The sequence below is a fragment of the Microcaecilia unicolor genome, chromosome 1 (assembly GCF_901765095.1).
Source record: "Microcaecilia unicolor chromosome 1, aMicUni1.1, whole genome shotgun sequence".
In the NCBI taxonomy this organism is placed as follows: domain Eukaryota; kingdom Metazoa; phylum Chordata; class Amphibia; order Gymnophiona; family Siphonopidae; genus Microcaecilia; species Microcaecilia unicolor.
Window position 1 is genome coordinate 552,286,920 of NC_044031.1, and position 17,860 is coordinate 552,304,779.

At 44.7% G+C, this 17,860-nt stretch overlaps 1 protein-coding gene across 1 annotated transcript in view; it reads left to right on the forward strand.

Annotated features, from left to right (window-relative positions):
* The window catches only part of GRHL2 (grainyhead like transcription factor 2), a 296,136-nt gene that overhangs the window by 97,803 nt on the left and 180,473 nt on the right, over nt 1–17,860 (forward strand). The window contains exon 7 of the mRNA XM_030217442.1: nt 9,901–10,012. Coding sequence (XP_030073302.1) covers nt 9,901–10,012 — 112 coding nt within the window. The remainder of the gene's footprint in view (nt 1–9,900; nt 10,013–17,860) is intronic.

A 17,860-nucleotide genomic window follows, 5' to 3' on the forward strand; every position in this document is an offset into this window, starting at 1 on the left:
AGGGAAAATCCACTGCTTATTTCTAGAATAAGCAGCATAAAATGTATTGTACTGTTTTGGAATCTTGCCAGGTACTTGTGACCCGGATTGGCCACTTGCTTGATGGACCTTCAGTCTGTCCCAGTATGGCAATACTTTTGTACTTATGAATGTTATTATAAGTGCTATCCTGTAAAATGTGACTATCTCTGATAGCATTTAGGGCCAGATTCTATAAATGGTGCCGGGAAAAAACTGCGCTTAGCACTATTCAATAAGGGGTACACCAGGATGAGTGTTCTTTATTGAATAGCACTCAGCATGGATTTCCGCACTCAACTTTGGGAGTGAGGACGCCTTCTAAAACCTAGTGTAAATATCCTGGCACGCAAGTTGGGTGCGATTCTCTGTTACTCTATAACACTGTACCCAAATGTTATGAACACCCCGTCTGACCCATGCCTCTCCCATGGCCACACCCCCTTTTGAGTTGTGCGCATTCCAATTTAGGAACCCATTATAGAAAAGCACACAGGCAGATCAGCACACAAATCATAATTAGTGCCAATTCAGTGCTTGTTAGCTCCAATAATTAACTCATTGGAGCTTATTAACTAATCTGGGATTTGCGCTCAAATTTGGCCAACCTTTATAGAATCTGGGGGTCCAGTGTGCAGGTGGGAAGAGTGTGGGAGGGATGTAAAATTACGTATTTAAACTTATAGAATACTCAGGACTATGCTGTACCTAAAGTAAGGGGTCCTTTTACAGAGCAGCGGTAAGCCCAACGCGGGCTTACCTCTTGCTCTTTTGGGACTGCTGCTGGCCCAATGCGGCCACCGCCGCCGAGTGCACGCCATTTCCAGGGGAAAAAGACACCCCCCCCAGAAATGGCTTGAGTGGCAGTAACCCGGCGTTAATCAGGCCAGTGGGTGGTGGTAAAGGCTCCCTGTTGCATGGCCATGCAGTAAAAGGTCCCCTCCCCCATAGCCATGTGTTCTGGGGGCTTTTTTACCCACTGTGGTAAAAAGGGTCCTGGTGCGCAGGAAAAATGGCCCCCGTTGCCAGCAGAGGGCCCTTTATCCTGCAGCCTGGTAAAAGGGCCCCAAAGTTTGTTAATAAAGACACCATCCATCCACATTTGCTGCATTCAATATTTTAATAAATGAAACTTCAAATCTCCAGATAGAGGAATTCTCACAGAGTTTTTTTTTTTTTTTAACCTACTATCATATTAAGTTCATATCATTGGTTTCTTGATAGAGGGAAAAAAAGAACCAGTGTAAAAAAAACTCCAGTTCTGGGAGAAAAACAACTGGATCCATAAAAAATCCTCAAATTGCCTATTTACCCTAGAACGCATATTGGGGGCCTTTTAGGCCCCCATGCTTACATTTTTGCTATTATCTGCAAAATTACTTTAGTTAGAATTTTGAAACTCAAGGTATTACTCAAGTATGTCATTGTTGATAATATCCAGTTGTTCATATAATTTTTTTTCATAGGCATTATGGTGTAACAATGCTTGTTTGGTGAAAACTACATCTGTACGAATTGGGGGCCTTTTAGGCCCCCGCTGTTTTTATCATGTTCTCAGAAGTGTTTGTGTCTCAAGTTACTTTATTTGTACTCAGTAATGCTGGTGGAGGGGCCAGGGTGTGGATAATAACATGTGAGGATGTCATGTGATTTTTGGAGGGAGTGATAAGGCCATGACATCACCTCAGGTCCTCTGAACACTGAGGACAGTATACACTGTGAGCTAATTGCTGAAGGACCTGTGATAAGATAAGCTGTTGAGAGGAAATCTGTTTCATTTTCTAACATCTAGTCAGCAATGGCACAGTCTTCCTCCAAGTGTCTGACTGACCAAGAGATTGAAGCGATTATGTTTCAAAGCGATGATGAAAGTGAACTATCTTTGTCTGATGAAGAATATCTGCCACCAGCTAATCAAACATCCTCATCCAGTGATTCTTCTGATGATGAAGAAGTGAATCTAGTGGATCCTCAAGAAGTGATAAGTAGAACATCCAAAACGAATGTTTTTTGGGACAGTAATCCTACATTAGTCGGACGTACTCCAATACACAATATTGTGAGACAGGCTCAAGGAGCTGTGGGAAGTCCCAGTTACTTTACCCCTAAAGATGTATTCTGTACTTATTTTTCTGACAATATTGCAGAAGAGGTCCTATTATGTTCAAACCTAGAAGGAAGACGTATCGCTTCAGCAAAAAATAAGTCCTGGAATAATATCTCAAAAGAGGAACTTTATGCATATATTGGACTTTTCCTGCTGGCAGGGAGTCAAAAATCGTATGATGTCCCAATACGAGAATTATTTCTGGACCCATTTTCTGATCCACACTATAAGGCGACAATGTCAGTGGGCAGATATGAGGAAATTAGAAGGATCATTCGCTTTGATGATAAGCGAACTCGTGCAGCGAGGTTTGAAACAGACAAATTAGCCCCTATCAGTTATATCTGGAACATATTTATCAAAAATTGCACAAAACTTTACAATCCTAGTACTAATGTTACTGTAGATGAGCAACTTGTACCGTTCAGAGGACGCTGCAAATTCATACAATACATGCCCAGCAAGCCAGCCAAGTACGGTATAAAAATCTTCTGGATGTGTGATTCTGCAAATTATTATGGCATAAATGGCGTAATCTACTGTGGCAAAGAGGTTGGTGCACCAGTACAGAAGGATCTGGGGTCTGAAATAGTCAAAACTCTTGCTGTTCCAATATTCAATTCAGGTAGAAACATCACCATGGACAATTATTTCACCAATGTTGAACTAGGCAATTTTCTGCTTGCAAAAGCTATTACACTTGTTGGTACTATAAAGCAAAACAGACGAGAAATTCCAGCAGCACTCAAACACAATCGTCAGCGAGCACTTTATGAGAGTGTCTTTGGATTCAATAACAAAGCGACTTTGGTATCTTACAAGGCAAAGAAGGAGAAATCTGTAATTTTACTCAGTACCATGCATCACGATTGCAGTGTTGACAGCAATAACCAAAAATTGAAACCAGAAATCATCCTGCATTACAATGCAACAAAAGGAGGTGTAGATAAAATGGATGAGATGGTGGGAGAATATTCGTGTAAGAGGCAAACAAAACGATGGCCTGTAGTACTATTTTCAAATATGCTTGATGTAGCAGCCCTAAATTCATTCATTATTTATACAGAAACTCATCCTGAATTTCATGCACAGAGGAAGGACAGGAGACGCTTATTCTTGAAGGACCTTTGTCATGAACTTGTAATACCTCACATGATAGAGCGAAGCGACTTGAAATGCTTGCCAAAGAAAACTAAAGAAGCAATGAAACGGTGTGGCGTACAGTTTCAGATTACTCCAGAGCCAGGAGAAAGAAAACGAAAGCGTTGTTTCATGTGTCCAAGAAACATAGAGAGGAAAACTGAGCGATATTGTTCCACTTGTAAGGAAACTGTTTGCAAAGAACACTCTTCTGAAAAAATAACATGTCAGAATTGTTTGGAAGACTAATATAATAGAAAAGAAAGTTAGAATAAAAATGTAGCTGCAGCTAGTTTGCTATAGATTTCTATGCATTTTTGTGTGTTTTCATGTCTTTGCGTGAAATTTGGGAAAAAAAGATTTTTTGGTGTTTTCTGTGAAAAATTATAATTGAAATGTTGTCCACTATTCATATTTTATTGAGCAATTTTGAAATAAACTTGTGAAAGTTATTTAAGTGTGTTTTTCTACATTATGTGCATGGGGGCCTAAAAGGTCCCCATGACGTTAATATGTATATTTTTAACGTCATGCGTTCTAGGGTTAAACAGGATTCCATGAATGCATGAGCTTTATTTTAATTCAATAGAAGGGGTTGCAATATACTACTCTACTGCTACAATATAACTGAAAAAGCAGGCCTGTAAAACATTTTCAAAAATACATTGCTATAATCGATTCAAACGTCAGCACTTATCTTATGGAAGGTTAGTTTGGAATTCCAGCTTGTTACTTCCTTGTCACTAATTCCAGGGCCTTTCAATCTCCATAACTCATGTTGCAATTAGCCACGATTAAAGCAGAGCACTGCTATCCTCAAATTTAAACAATTTTTCATCCTCAACAAGGGCGCCTTGTTTCACTATAGCTTGCTACTTCAGGAGGATACCTGCCTGTAGAACTTACCAACCTTATAGAATACTATAACTAAGTTAGGCAAATATCTCTGGAACATATGTCAGCTTTATGGCTAGCTTAAGCTATAAATCACACTTAGTGCCAGAAAAGATAGGAGCTGAGCATGATTCTATAAAAAAAAGCACAAATTCTTTAAGGAATCACACTTACCCCCAGATTCTATATAGGCGCCTAGAGATCTGTGCCAAATTCCAGGCGTATTCTATAACAACACACGTAACTTAATTGGCTTAGCAAGCTAATCAGCATTGATAACAGCACTTAAGCAAAAATAAGCACTAATTGGTGGTAATTAGAATTTACACATACAACTCACTAAGTATCTAATATAATAAAACGCACCCTCAACGTTCTGAGGACAACGTTCTGAAGCCATCTGACGTCACTCCCAGGCTGAAGGGTTCGTGGATTCGTGGTGTGAAGCCTTCAAGCCAGCCAGCCGTCTCTGCCCCGCCCTCGCGTCAAACGTCATGACGTCGAGGGCGGAAAAAAAAACCCAAACAAATCCGGCAGCGAAGCGTCAGGGAAGGAGGCGGCGCTCCCGACGTCTAGCCTTCCCTTCGCTGTGTTCCGCCTTCTTCTGACGTCAAGGATGACGTCAAAAGAAGGCGGAACACAGCGAAGGGAAGGCTAGACGTCGGGACCACCGCCTCCTTCCCTGACGCTTCGCTGCCGGAACCGCCACGGAGGTAAATTTAAAAAGAAGAAAAAAAACAAAAAGGGATGTTGGGGGGAGAGAAGAGGGTGGCCAGTAAAGTAGAACAATGGGAGCAGGAGGGCAGGGGAGAAACGACAGCATGGATGCGAAGGGGGGGGGCATGGATGCGAAGGGGGGGGGGGGAGAAGAGGGCGGGCCAGGCTGGGACATGGGAGAGAGAGGAGCATGGATGCGAGGGGGGGTCATGGAAGGGAGAGAGGGGACTTGCTGGAAAAGGATGAATGGAGGCGGCAGGGGACAGAGGAGCATGGATGGGCATGGATTGGGAGGGCAGGGCTCAGGGAGAGAGGGGAATTGCTGGATAGGGATGAATGGAGGGGACAGATGGGCATGGATGGATATGGATTGCAGGGCAGGCCTCAGGGAGAGAGGGGAATTGCTGGATAGGGATGAATGGAGGGGCCAGGTGACAGAGGAGCATGGATGGGCATGGATTGGAAGGGCAGGACTCAGGGAGAGGGGAATTGCTTGATAGGGATGAATGGAGGGGACAGATGGGCATGGATGGATATGGATTGCAGGGCAGGGCTCAGGGAGAGAGGGGAATTGCTGGATAGGGATGAATGGCGGGGGCAGGTGACAGAGGAACATGGATGGGCATGGATTGGGAGGGCAGGGCTCAGGGAGAGAGGGGAATTGCTGGAAAGGGATGAATGGAGGGGGCAGGGGACAGAGGAGCATGGATGGGCATGGATTGGGAGGGCAGGGCTCAGGGAGAGAGGGGAATTGCTGGATAGGGATGAATGGAGGGGACAGATGGGCATGGATGGATATGGATTGCAGGGCAGGCCTCAGGGAGAGAGGGGAATTGCTGGATAGGGATGAATGGAGGGGACAGGTGACAGAGGAGCATGGATGGGCATGGATTGGGAGGGCAGGGCTCAGGGAGAGAGGGGAATTGCTGGAAAAGGATGAATGGAGGGGGCAGGGGACAGATGGGCATGGATTGGGAGGGCAGGGCTCACACTCTCTCTCTCATATACAATGTCTTTCTGACTCTCACTCTCACACACTCTGTCTCACACTGTATCACATTCACTCTCTATGTGCCACACAGTCACTCACACACTCGCTTGGTCTCATACACTCACTCTCACAGAGAATCTGTGTCTCACACACACTCTCTCTCTCGCCCACACACACACACTCTCTCTCACACTGTGTCTCACATACACACTTGCACACACTCTCATTCTCACACACACACTCTCTCACAAACACACTCACACCCAGACTCACTCTCTCTCTCACACACTCACACTTTCACTCTGACTCTCAAACAGTCACTCTCACATACACTCTCCCAAACATACACACTCCGAGGAAAACCTTGCTAGCGCCCGTTTCATTTGTGTCAGAAACGGGCCTTTTTTACTAGTATTCTATAATGAACTGTGCCTAAATTCTAATGTGTGCAGTTCAAAAGAGGCGTGGCTATGGGTGGGGAAATGGGCATTTCGTTGGTGTTCCAAAATTTACACACATAGCTATAGAATATGTCTCGGTGTGCGTAAGTCTACATGCTGGGATTTACCCCATGTTTTCATTGGTGTGAATGGAGGTGCGTGGTTTTAGGTGCTGGGATATCAACTAAGTGTATTCTGTATACTGTGCCTAAATCTAGGTACCACTCATAGAATACGCCTAGGTGGAAATGTTTATCGTGCGGATTTTTTAGGCGCCTTATGTAGAATCTGGCCATATGCCTGCTGACCATGTATTCTGTAAGTACGCGCATAACCTTTTGGAACTCCTGTGACATGCCCATGCCCTTCTCATGGCCATGCTCCTTTTCGGATATGCACTATGGGAGTTATGCACCCTGCCTTATTGAATTGCACGCTGTCAGATGTGCACACAAATTCTAATGGGTGCCAATTAACCTCAATTGGTTGTTAGCATCCAATTATTGATGGTTCAGAGCTCATTATTCAATTAATTTGCATGCACAGTGGCGTATCGAGGGTGGGGCAGTGGGGGCGGTCTGCCCCGGGTGCACGCTGCAGGGGGGGGGGGGTGCAAGGAGCAGCCACGTGGCTGTCAGCTGGCTCCGCTGGTTCCCTGCTCCCTCTGATGTTACTTCTTGTTCCGGGGCAGGGAATTGGCAGGGCCAGCTGACAGCTGCTCCTAGCACCCCCAGGAGATAAGAGCAATGCACCGGGGGGGGGGGGCTTGCAGGTGATTCACTGGGGGAAGAGATGATGTGCGGGGGGGGGGGGGGGGGGGGGGTTGCGCAACGGTGATTTGTCCCAGGTGGCAGCCGACCAAGGAACACCACTATTTGGGCGCATAAATCTGAGCGCTCTATATAGAATCTGGGGACTAGTTTCCTTTATAGAATACGCGCCAGTCAGGCACCCTCTAGGAGCCTGTATATATCCACACAGTTATAGAATTACTCCTACAGTGTGTAATTTTCAAAGGTTTCTACCTGACTGAAATCTGCCATCAAAAGCTACTGCTTTCGACTCCTAACCATGACTGTCTTACTCAACACCCTCACTTATCACCCCTACCACTGCAATTTCCCCACCCCTAGCTGTCTGTTTGTCTGTCCAATTTAGGTTGTAAGCTCTGTTGAGCAGGGACTGTCTTTTCATGTTAATTTGTACAGCGCTGCGTAAGCCTAGTTGCGCTATAGAAATGTTTAATAGTAGTAGTAGTAATAAATGTGACTAAAAGGTATGTGTGAGGGTTCTGTAAAGAAGGTAGTTCAGCCCCATTAGTCTTCCCATGAATATGTTTCAGTCGGAGGAGGAAAGTAGTGTGTGTATACGTTTTTCAAATCTATGCACTTCATTTTTACTCTCTTCCTTCAGAAATAGTTTGTGGACTCTTTTAACACACATTTGCATTATGTAGTTAAGGCTGCCATTTTACAAAGACCCGACCGCAAATTATATGTTTAAACAAGGGCTTCCCAAACCTGTCATGGGGATCCCACAGCCAGTCAGGGTAGTGAATATGTATGAGATTGATCTGCATGTACTGCCTATATTCATGCACATTCCATGCCAATTCATTTTTGGAATATCCCTGAAAACCGGATTGGCCGAGGGGTTCCCAGGAAAGGCTTGGGAAACACCAATTTAAACAATTTTTTTTACAGTTTAAATTTTCTGTTGTTTTTTTTTGTTACATTTGTACCCCGCGGTTTCCCACTCATGGCAGGCTCAATGCAGCTTACATATTATATACAGGTACTTATTTGTACCTGGGGCAATGGAGGGTTAAGTGACTTGCCCAGAGTCACAAGGAGCTGCCTGTGCCTGAAGTGGGAATCGAACCCAGTTCCCCATTTCCCCAGGACCAGAGTCCACCACCCTAACCACTACAAGCAAATAGGAGACCATGTATTTGTTAAGTCCATCTGCAGTACAGACAGGTAAGCTGCATGGTGTGCGTTTTGGTGGTGGTAGGATTTAAAACAACATAGGAAATATTGCGGACAATTCCTATGTTGTTGGCAAATGAAAGTGAGCAGAACACACATGACAATTTTGTGTTTTTTGAGTAGTGCGCACATTTCCAAAAGTTTGTGTATTCTTTTAAAGAGTGTTCTTTGTTTACAAATAGTGCGCACTGTTCATGAAGAGCACAACCTATCTTCAAACAGCGCGTGCTCTTTCAGACAATAAAAAGATTATCCTGCAGTGCAGGGGCTTAGCTACATGGGGCCACGGGGGCATGGGCACCCGTAGATTTGACCCTGCCCCCCCCCCCCACCGCCAACCCTCCCCCGCTGCCGCCGGGTACCTTTGCTGGTGGGGGTCCCCAACCCCCGCCAGCTGAAGTCCTTTTCTCCGGTGTGGTCGCGTTGCTAATTTGCAAGGGCAGGCTTCTGTTTCTGTGAGTCTGATGTCCTGCACGTACGCGCAGACTTCTGACGTGCAGGACATCAGACTCACAGAAACAGAAGCCTGCCCTTGCAGATTAGCAATGTGGCCACGCAGGCTTCTGACGTGCAGGACGTCAGACTCACAGAAACAGAAGCCTGCCCTTGCAGATCAGCAACACGGCCGCGCCGGAGAAGAGGACTTCAGCTGGCGGGGGTTGGGGACCCCCGCCAGCAAAGGTATCCGACGGCGGTGGCGGCGGGGGAGGGTTGGCGGTGGCAGGAAGAGGGGGTCGAAAGGGTTGGCGCTGGGGAGGGGTTCAAAGGTGGTGGAGGTGGGGAGGTCAAAATGGTGGGGGTGTCGGCGGTGCTGGGGAGGGCTAAACTGTGCCCCCTCACCTCGGGCTCTGGACCCCCCTCCCGCTGAAGTCTGGCTACGCCCCTGCGCAGTGTAGACTTTTGTCCTGGTCATTTGTAATTGGAAGATCTGTGGTGTCTCTGAGCTCACCCACCAGTCATGAACTGTTTGGAGTTGGAGGTGCAGAAGTACCAGCTCTGTTTGATAATATCTCCCTGCTATTGTGATAACATTAAAATAAAGTTTTAGGGATAGGTGGGGGTGGAGACAGAGGGAAGCACAGAAAAGATTCAGCTGCAGTTTCCCTTGCAAATCTTATTTTCCATTAAGTAATGTAAGTACTGAGCAGCATCCATCTGATTCTGGATCTGAACTGATTAATCACATGCTATTACTCTGTGTGCCTGAGCTGACCTATGCTATGAACTTCTAATTGCTTCCCAATCTGAGCAAATGGAATTTTTAAGCATCTAATAACAATTTGTGAACTCCTGGTCACAGCTCTTCCCCTGATCCTAGCAATCTGCTACACTGGAACTTGGAGTAATGACACTACCTGCGCACATAGCTTCAGTACACTTTTTGTAAAATAAGAGCTGACCACTCACTCAGGTTTTAAAAGGCAGCTTCTGTTAAATACCTACACGTTTCACTGGAGCATGCAGTCGTTTTTCTGAAATGATATAAGACCTAGGGATTGGAGCTGGGGGAGAGCAAAAGAATGTTGCTTATGCAATGCCTCTATGTCTTAAAAGTGAATTTCAGGTATGGTCAGGTAGATAATTTCCACAATCTGTCTTCTCCAGAGTGTAATAATGGTTGTATTCAGTGAAGATAAAAACCGGGATGAGCAGCTGAAGTACTGGAAATACTGGCATTCTCGGCAACATACCGCCAAGCAGAGGGTCCTTGACATTGGTAAGTACTTAAACCAATTTGGAGAGTAAGAAATTACATTTGAATTGAGAAGGAACCTGGAAAGTTAGTTAGGAGTAATAAGAGTACAGAAGTTTAAAAATCTATTATTTCTAGGGAGAGAAAGTGTTATGTGGAAACACAAAACCTGTCAAACTACAGCTAAAATACTATCCCCCTAGTTCTATGAACTTGTATGCACATCGCAATACTTAGGGGGCCCAGCAAACATAGGCGCCCGGTATCAGAGGCTTGGGGAGGCTAAGCCTCCCCAGCTGAAGGATCGATGTCGATGACGTCAGTAGTTTCGCGCGACGGCGACGCCGCCACCACCCACATGACCCAGTTCCGCCCGCCCAGGCTCGCCGCTCGGCCCAGTCGCAGCCAGGATCTGTTTTGGACCGACGACGACGATGTCACGACGCGACCACACGCGACACGCCCATCCCATTTGTCGAGTTCCGCCCCCCCCCCCCCCCCGGGGCTCACCGCTGGCGGTCCTGTGCCTCTGCAGTGCTTCTTCGCCTCGCCCTCAGGCAGCCAGTCAGGAGTCACGGTCAGCCTTCCCTACTACGAGCGCTAGCTCCCGTCCCTCCGCATAGGCAGGAACGCGCGGGAAGGGCCTCACGTAGGGAAGAACAAGACGAGATACAGAGTGTCTGGTGATGTCCCCTCCCACTGACTTCCTGCCAGAAAAACTGTTGGCACGTAGGCGCAGCGCATTGGATTTGGAGAGAAGAGACAGAGGAAGGTGCTGACTGAGTTGACTGAACCATAGCCAGAGTTTATTTAGTTCCTTCAATCAGTTCCCAGGCTGTGCATAATCCACATTGTCTTTTTTAAAACCTGTGACTCTGGGCAAGTCACTTAACCCTCCATTGCCCAATATGTAAGCCGCATTGAGCCTGCCGTGAGTGGAAAAGCGCGGGGTACAAATGTAACAAAAAAAGAAAGGAAGCCCTGGAAACGGAATTAAGAGGACAGATAGCAGCAGAATCGGATACTGGGCCAGCATGATCAGAAAAACAGTCACCAGACAACAAAGGTAGAAAAGATCATTTTATTTTCATTATAGTGTTTGGAATATGTCCACTTTGAGAATTAGGTGGTCAGCATTAAAAGTTTATATTTATTTACTTATTTGTGGCATTTTATCCCACATTAAACATGAATTAAGGTGTTTTGTGGCTCAACATGAGAATTGTGATATTATGATCCCTTGTTTCATATTGTTGACGGTCTGCATTTTCTGTATGGGTGGTATATTGGTGTATTAGGTTCTGCCCAGTGTAATATTTATGGTACAGTAAGGTTCTGAGTGTGTTTTTGCACAAAGTTGTGCATAGTGTTTTGCAGTTGAGCGATTGTGGTTAGTATATGCTTTGAGTAACCACTTTATTCTTTGACATATGATACATAACTAATATTTAAATTTAATAAAAGGTATTAATTGTGACTTTTATTTTTTTTTTCTGTGTGTTATCAGACAATTATTGATTTAAGCCCCACCCCTGGCCCCACCCCTAATCCCGCCCCCTTTAGCCTCCCCAAAGTGTTGGGCCACCGACCGCCTATGCCAGCAAACGTGAATTTTTATATATATATATATATGCAATCTCAATGTTTCAGATATGTCCATCTATTTTCTCCCATGAAATAACTGAATTCTATTATTCTGTTTCACTGTATTTTCAAATGTAAGTTACATCAAATCTGAGTTTGCTTGGAATAATGTGGGATATAAATGTAAATAAAAAAAAGAGAGAGAATCCTTTATCTTCCATCTTTTAAGACATTGCCTATCCAGCTGGATGGTGATGGCACAAGGAAAGTAAGTTTGGTCCAGTGAAGACTATCTGAAAATATAACCTGTTCCTTAGCTGGGCTCTAGTATTACCATATTGAAAATGCGACCATATCATGCTTCTGTGGTTATGTTCTATTAATACGTTGGCTGGAGACACTGGGGCTCATTTTCAAAGAACTTAAAGCTCCATAGGTTACTATATAATTTTGTAAGTCTAAGTACTTTGAAAATATAGCTCACCGTTGACCCACAACTTTTCATGGGTGTCTAGATAATTTATTTGTGGGTTTTATTTGGGGGTAGAAAGTGATCATGTATTTTGCACCCTACATTAGATGATCCCTTTTTATTTTTATTTCTCCTGTGCTGTACTGCTTACAGAGAATGTGATCTCTCAGGGGCCCTTTTACAAAGGTGCGCCAAAAAGTGGGCTACGGTAGTGTGGGCACGTTTATTGGACATATGCTGGACCATTTCTCCAGCGCATCTGGAAAAAAGTTTTTTTTTGGGGGGGGGGGGAGGGGGCCGGGAAATGGACGTGTGGCAAAATGAAAACCAGCACGCGTCTATTTACAGCCTGAGTCCTTAATGCCACCCATTGACTTAGCGATAAGGGCTCACGTGTTACCTGCTAAGTAACCGCGCAGCGCGCGTGAACTGCTGATTACCACTGGGAACGCCCCTGCAGTAGAAAATAGAAAGTTATTTTCTACCACGTTTTCGGTGCACGCCAAACTCAGAATTATCACCAGGCACATGCGCTAGCTGGGCGGTATTGCTAATTTGACGTGCACTGCACGCATATAGGTCCTTACTCACCTTTGTAAAAGGACCCCTCAGCATTTCCTTTTATAGTTTTGGTCCTTTATTCTGTAAGTGGTGAGGATGGGTCTGCTAGCATGTAATTTGCGTGGTTTCATAGAAGTCTGACGTCTGGCTTTTCCAATATGAAGCATATTACGGTTCTGTATATTCATTGCTGCCTTTTTAAAGGATTTGTGTGTGCTCAGAATTGGTGCTGTTAAGCTTGCTATATAGGCTCTGAAAAGCTTCTTTGCAGGATTTAGTGTTATTTCACAAAGTAATTGGCAGACAATCCTTTATTTGTCTGTTCCTTCGTAAGGAGAAGAGGGTGGAAGGAACACTGTCAGGAACTCCAGGGACTTGAATTGGTTAATGTCAGCTTCAGAAAGGAGAGAAAGTAATAGAACCAGAGGAAGGGACAAGAAGAATTATTTTATTAATATAGCTTAATAAGGCATTTTATATGTGTTATGAAGTAAAGTTGAGGGATATGTGCCACTGTAGTAATTATTTTCTAGGATACTGTGATGTGTGTTGAGAGGTTGACTAAACTCGTCTATTATAATGGTAAGGTTTAAGTTATGGAATAATGCAACTTCATTAAAAAATATCAGTGTTTCCAAGGGTTCCATAAGTGTGCATATGGTTTATTTATTTATTTGTTGCATTTGTAGCCCACATTTGCCCACCTATTTGCATGCTCAATGTGGCTTACATAACACCGTGATGGCAATCGCCAATTCCGGTATGAGAAATACAGAGTGGTAATTGCATTAAGGATCAGTAAGTGATAAAGTACATTGGGTAATCAAGGAGGAAGGGTTACGTTTTGGCCAGTTCTTGTATGAGTTTCATTGTGTTGTGGGGGTCGTTATGGTATGCCTTTTTGAACAAATTGTTTTTTAATAATTTCCGAAAGATAGTTAGGTCGTGCATTGTTTTCATGATGTTTGGTAGTGCGTTCCATAGTTGAGTGTTATGTAGGAGAAGCTGGATGCATATGTTGATTTATATTTGTCCTTTGCAGCTTGGGTAGTGGAGATTTAGGTATGTGCGTTTATGTTGATGCAGAGCAGACTGTTTACTTAGAAATCAATTATTAAGTGTATTCTAAGGCATTATTTAGGAGTATACCAAGCACTACTTATACCTATATGCATAGGGCTCCCGTGTTAATGCTGCCCCACCCCCAAAAAAATGTCAGGTCTGGCTATGCCCCTGCTTTACATGTGCAAGGGTGTGTGTGGAAATGGAAGGGGGCTGCTGTTTGAACAAATACCGTTTTTGGTGAAAACCCGTTAGCACCAAATTTTTCTGTGGTGATGATCTGTTGTGGCAATTTGACCAACTTGTATATAGCACCTGATCTCTTTATGTTTCATGGTGTGCAACAGTGTATGTGACAGGGGCATATCTGGACTCGGGCGGTAGGGGGGGCCAGAGCCAGAGGGAGGGGGCACATTTTAGCCCCCCCCCCCGGCGCCACCGATCCCCCCCCCCCCGCCATTTCCGGACCCCCCCCTCGCCACCAATGACACCCTCCCCCGCTGCTGTCACTTACCTTTGCTGGCGGGGGACCCCAACCCCCCGCCAGCCGAGGTCCTCTCTTCCATGCAGGCTGCGCCGCTGCAAGTTTCAACGCTTCCTGTTCTTCTGAGTCTGACGTCCTGCACGTACAACGCGCAGGACGTCAGACTGAATTCCAAATTCTGAGTCTGACTTTCTGTACGTTGTACGTGCAGGACGTCAGACTCAGAAGAACAGGAAGCGTTGAAACTTGCATCCTGCACGGAAGAGAGGACTTCGGCTGGCGGGGGCTTGGGGTCCCCCGCCAGGAAAGATCGGCGACGGGTTGGTGGCGGGCGGGCGGGAGGGGGAGGTGGAGAGGGTCTGTGGTAGGGGGGTCCAGGGCGAAATCTGCGGGGGCCCAGGCCCCTGTGGCCCCACGCAGATACGCCCCTGGTATGTGACCCCTGAAGCAGGTGGATTCCCACTGAAACATGGCCCTGTGAGGTGCTTTGTTAAATAAACATTTTCATACTCATAATTTGGTTCTGGAAGTCTTTTGGTCCACCCCTACTTCTCCATGCTTTTAGAGGGATGGGTGGGTCCGGACGTGTCTAAAACTTACACGTAGGGGTTACAGAAGTCTATTTATGTGCCTAACTGAAGCATGTAGGTAAGTCATTTACAGCATGGAATAGAAAATAAAGATGCGAATCAAAATGTTGAGAAAAATAATTTATTCACCATATTATTTAAAATAGGCCCGACACGGCCGCGTTTCCCCCTCCTAAAGGGCTGCGTCAGGGGCTAGCATATAACATCCCAGTAAAACCAATTCCACCTACCAGACTAAAACAACTCCTCTCCTGAGAAGCAGCTGCTGCTTCTCAGGAGAGGAAGAGTTTTAGTCCAGTTAATCAGAAGAGAGCAGATCAAATGAAGTGAGGAAAAAAGGTTATTTATCTAGGACCCCATATGGCCACATTTCACCAAAAAGGCTGTGCCAGGAGTTCACTGTTAAAATTAGACATATATAAAATCAAAATCATTAAAGTCAATAAACATATATTACAAATTAGAAATGACATGTCTAGCACTAGTTATATGCCCCCCCTAAATAGGGCAGGTCTAACCCCTTGAGCCCAGTATCTCGGCATAGTGGTGTTGATAGGCCCAGCATCCCAGAGGTCATGGATCCAGCTTCCTCAGACAGGATGAGCTCAGGATCCTATCTGCCACCACATATGACACCCTGAGCGAGGGTTGAGGGTGGGCCTGTGAAATAACACGGTCGGACAAAGGGATAATAATGAAATCAAGTGTTTAATTGAATCCTGAGGCCTGTTATTTCACAGGACCAGGAACAAAAGAGAGAATGCCTCTGTAGTTCAATAAGTAGTCTTAAGCAAGCCTCAGGCTGGCAAGGCCTGAACACCATCTGTGGCTGGTAGGGCTGCCCTGCCCCAAACGCAGCCTGTGAATCTTTCTTGGTTCTTCTCCGAGTATTAGGGTCTGGCTCCAGCCAGACCTCAGAGCAAGGCTTGTCAGTCTCAAACAAGAAACAAAAACGGCTTACCTCAGCCAGGTCACAATTCTTAACTGTAGGTGATGGTGGCATACACTGGGGCTTTGATTCCTTCTTCTCTCTGCTTAACCTCAGTTAGACCTGTCTTATATACTTCCTGGCTTAGGCTCCACTCCTCCTCCTGGCTCACATCCTCCTGGGTGGGACTAGTGCTCTTAAGGTGGCTCAGGCTGTCTAAGAGACTGCTCTTAAGGGATAGGGGCAGAGTTCGATAAACCTCCTCATAATCTGCAACATATAAATTATCCAATGAGGGGGCCATAGTTGCCCCCACTGCAGTGCCTTTAATCTGTTTGTAAAACTTACACTTGAACCAAAAATAGTTCTCCTGCATGGCTAACAATATATGTTGTTCACTCGCTATGTTATACGGACACACAATTCACATTCATTCCACTATGTGAGAAACTGTTTTTATAAAAAATAATCACCTTTTTATGTTTAATATTCAGACCCAGCCGTAAGCAATTTATTTTAACACCAACAGTGATGTTTTTTATGGTTAATATATTTCTTTATTTCAACCTTTTAAACAGCGACAAAGGTCATTGAAATACAGCAAAATATTTTACAAAAGGCATAACTAAAATCAACAAAATAAACTATCATGCTTCCTTAGACCACAAACTATGATACAGTGGGGCTAATGAAAAGAGAAGATTACTTATCATATATTATTATAATTAAACAAGGTTGCATATCTCTCTTTCTACTATTCATTTCAGTTGTCTCATCTCTATGAATGACTTGAGCTGTTCTGGTGAATAAAACACATATTTTGTTAATCCCAGCTTTACAATACATTTGCATGGGTATGCTAAGAAAAAGGAACCCCCAACCTCCAATGTCCCTTTTTTCAAAGCAAGGAATGCCTTTCTCTTTTGCTGAGTTTGTTTGGTGACATCGGGGTAAATCCACACTCGCTCTCCTCCAAAAAGAGATTTTGCATTTCTGAAGTACAGTCTCATTATAGAATTGGAATCCTGCTCAAACACAAACGATACTAGAAGAGTAGCTCTTTGTGTTACATTTTCCAAAGATTGTTCTAACAAAAGCGAAACATTATTTAAATCAATGTGACCTTCACCCTCGGTTCCCATCTTTCCCACTTCCCCTCTGGAATTTTCAATGTAATAAATTTTATTTATTGGAGGCATAGCGTCTGTAGGAATTTTTAAATTTTCTTTAAGGTATCTTTTAAATAAATCCAACGGGGAACTTCCTAAGAGCTTAGGGAAATTCAGGACGCGAAGGTTCAGGCGTCTATTATAATTTTCTATTTGTTCTATTTTTCGCCTTAAATCTGTATTATCTTTAATTGTTGTTATTTTAAAGTCTTGTAAATGTTCTATTTCTTTCTCTAGTTTAATTGTTTTTGCTGCAAATTCTTGTTTCGCCATATCCACTGCATTTTTCATCTCATCAAATTTTCCATTTAAAGTTTGTACCTCACCCGATGTCGTCTGCAAAGCCCCTTCTATTTTCTTCAACAGAGTCCAAATCATTCCTAGGTTTACCTCCGAAGATTTTCTTTGAGAACTTGTCTCACTTCCCGGCGTCTCCTCCGACAGCACTGCTCCCTCAGACAGCGTTTTCTCTTCCACACTTCCGGTGGCTGAGTACGTCTTCTCCAGGGCTATCTGCGACGCCGGCCACGGAGGGAGTACCAACAACGGTGGCGACAAGGAGACTTCCTCTCCCCGTGAAGCTTCCGCTTCTCCGGTTAACTCCTCTAGGGGATCCCTCTCCTGGTTATTCCGAGAGAAGCCAGAGAAGAAGCGTTCAATTCTCGGCTGTGTTGGCGTCGAGGTCGTAGGAGGCGAGGGAAGCCGTTTCACCACGCCTTTCCGCTTGGTATGTGGCATAGTTTAAGGTATAATCCTCCCGAGAATATCGAGCGCTTCTCTACTGGTCAATATGCGGCCATCTTGAAACGCCCCCCAACAGTGATGTTTTTAAAAATGCATATATTCAGCACCCTCTGGATAAAAACTTTAAAAGGAATGGCTGCTTTCTTCTGAGTGCGCTTAATTTGTTGTACAGTCCAGGATGATTCATTGTGTGTTTTTTTTTTTCTTATTTTATTGTCCGCCTAGTAATTGGAAGTCGGCCCAAGTCACTTTCATGGACTTTATTTCTAATGTTAGTA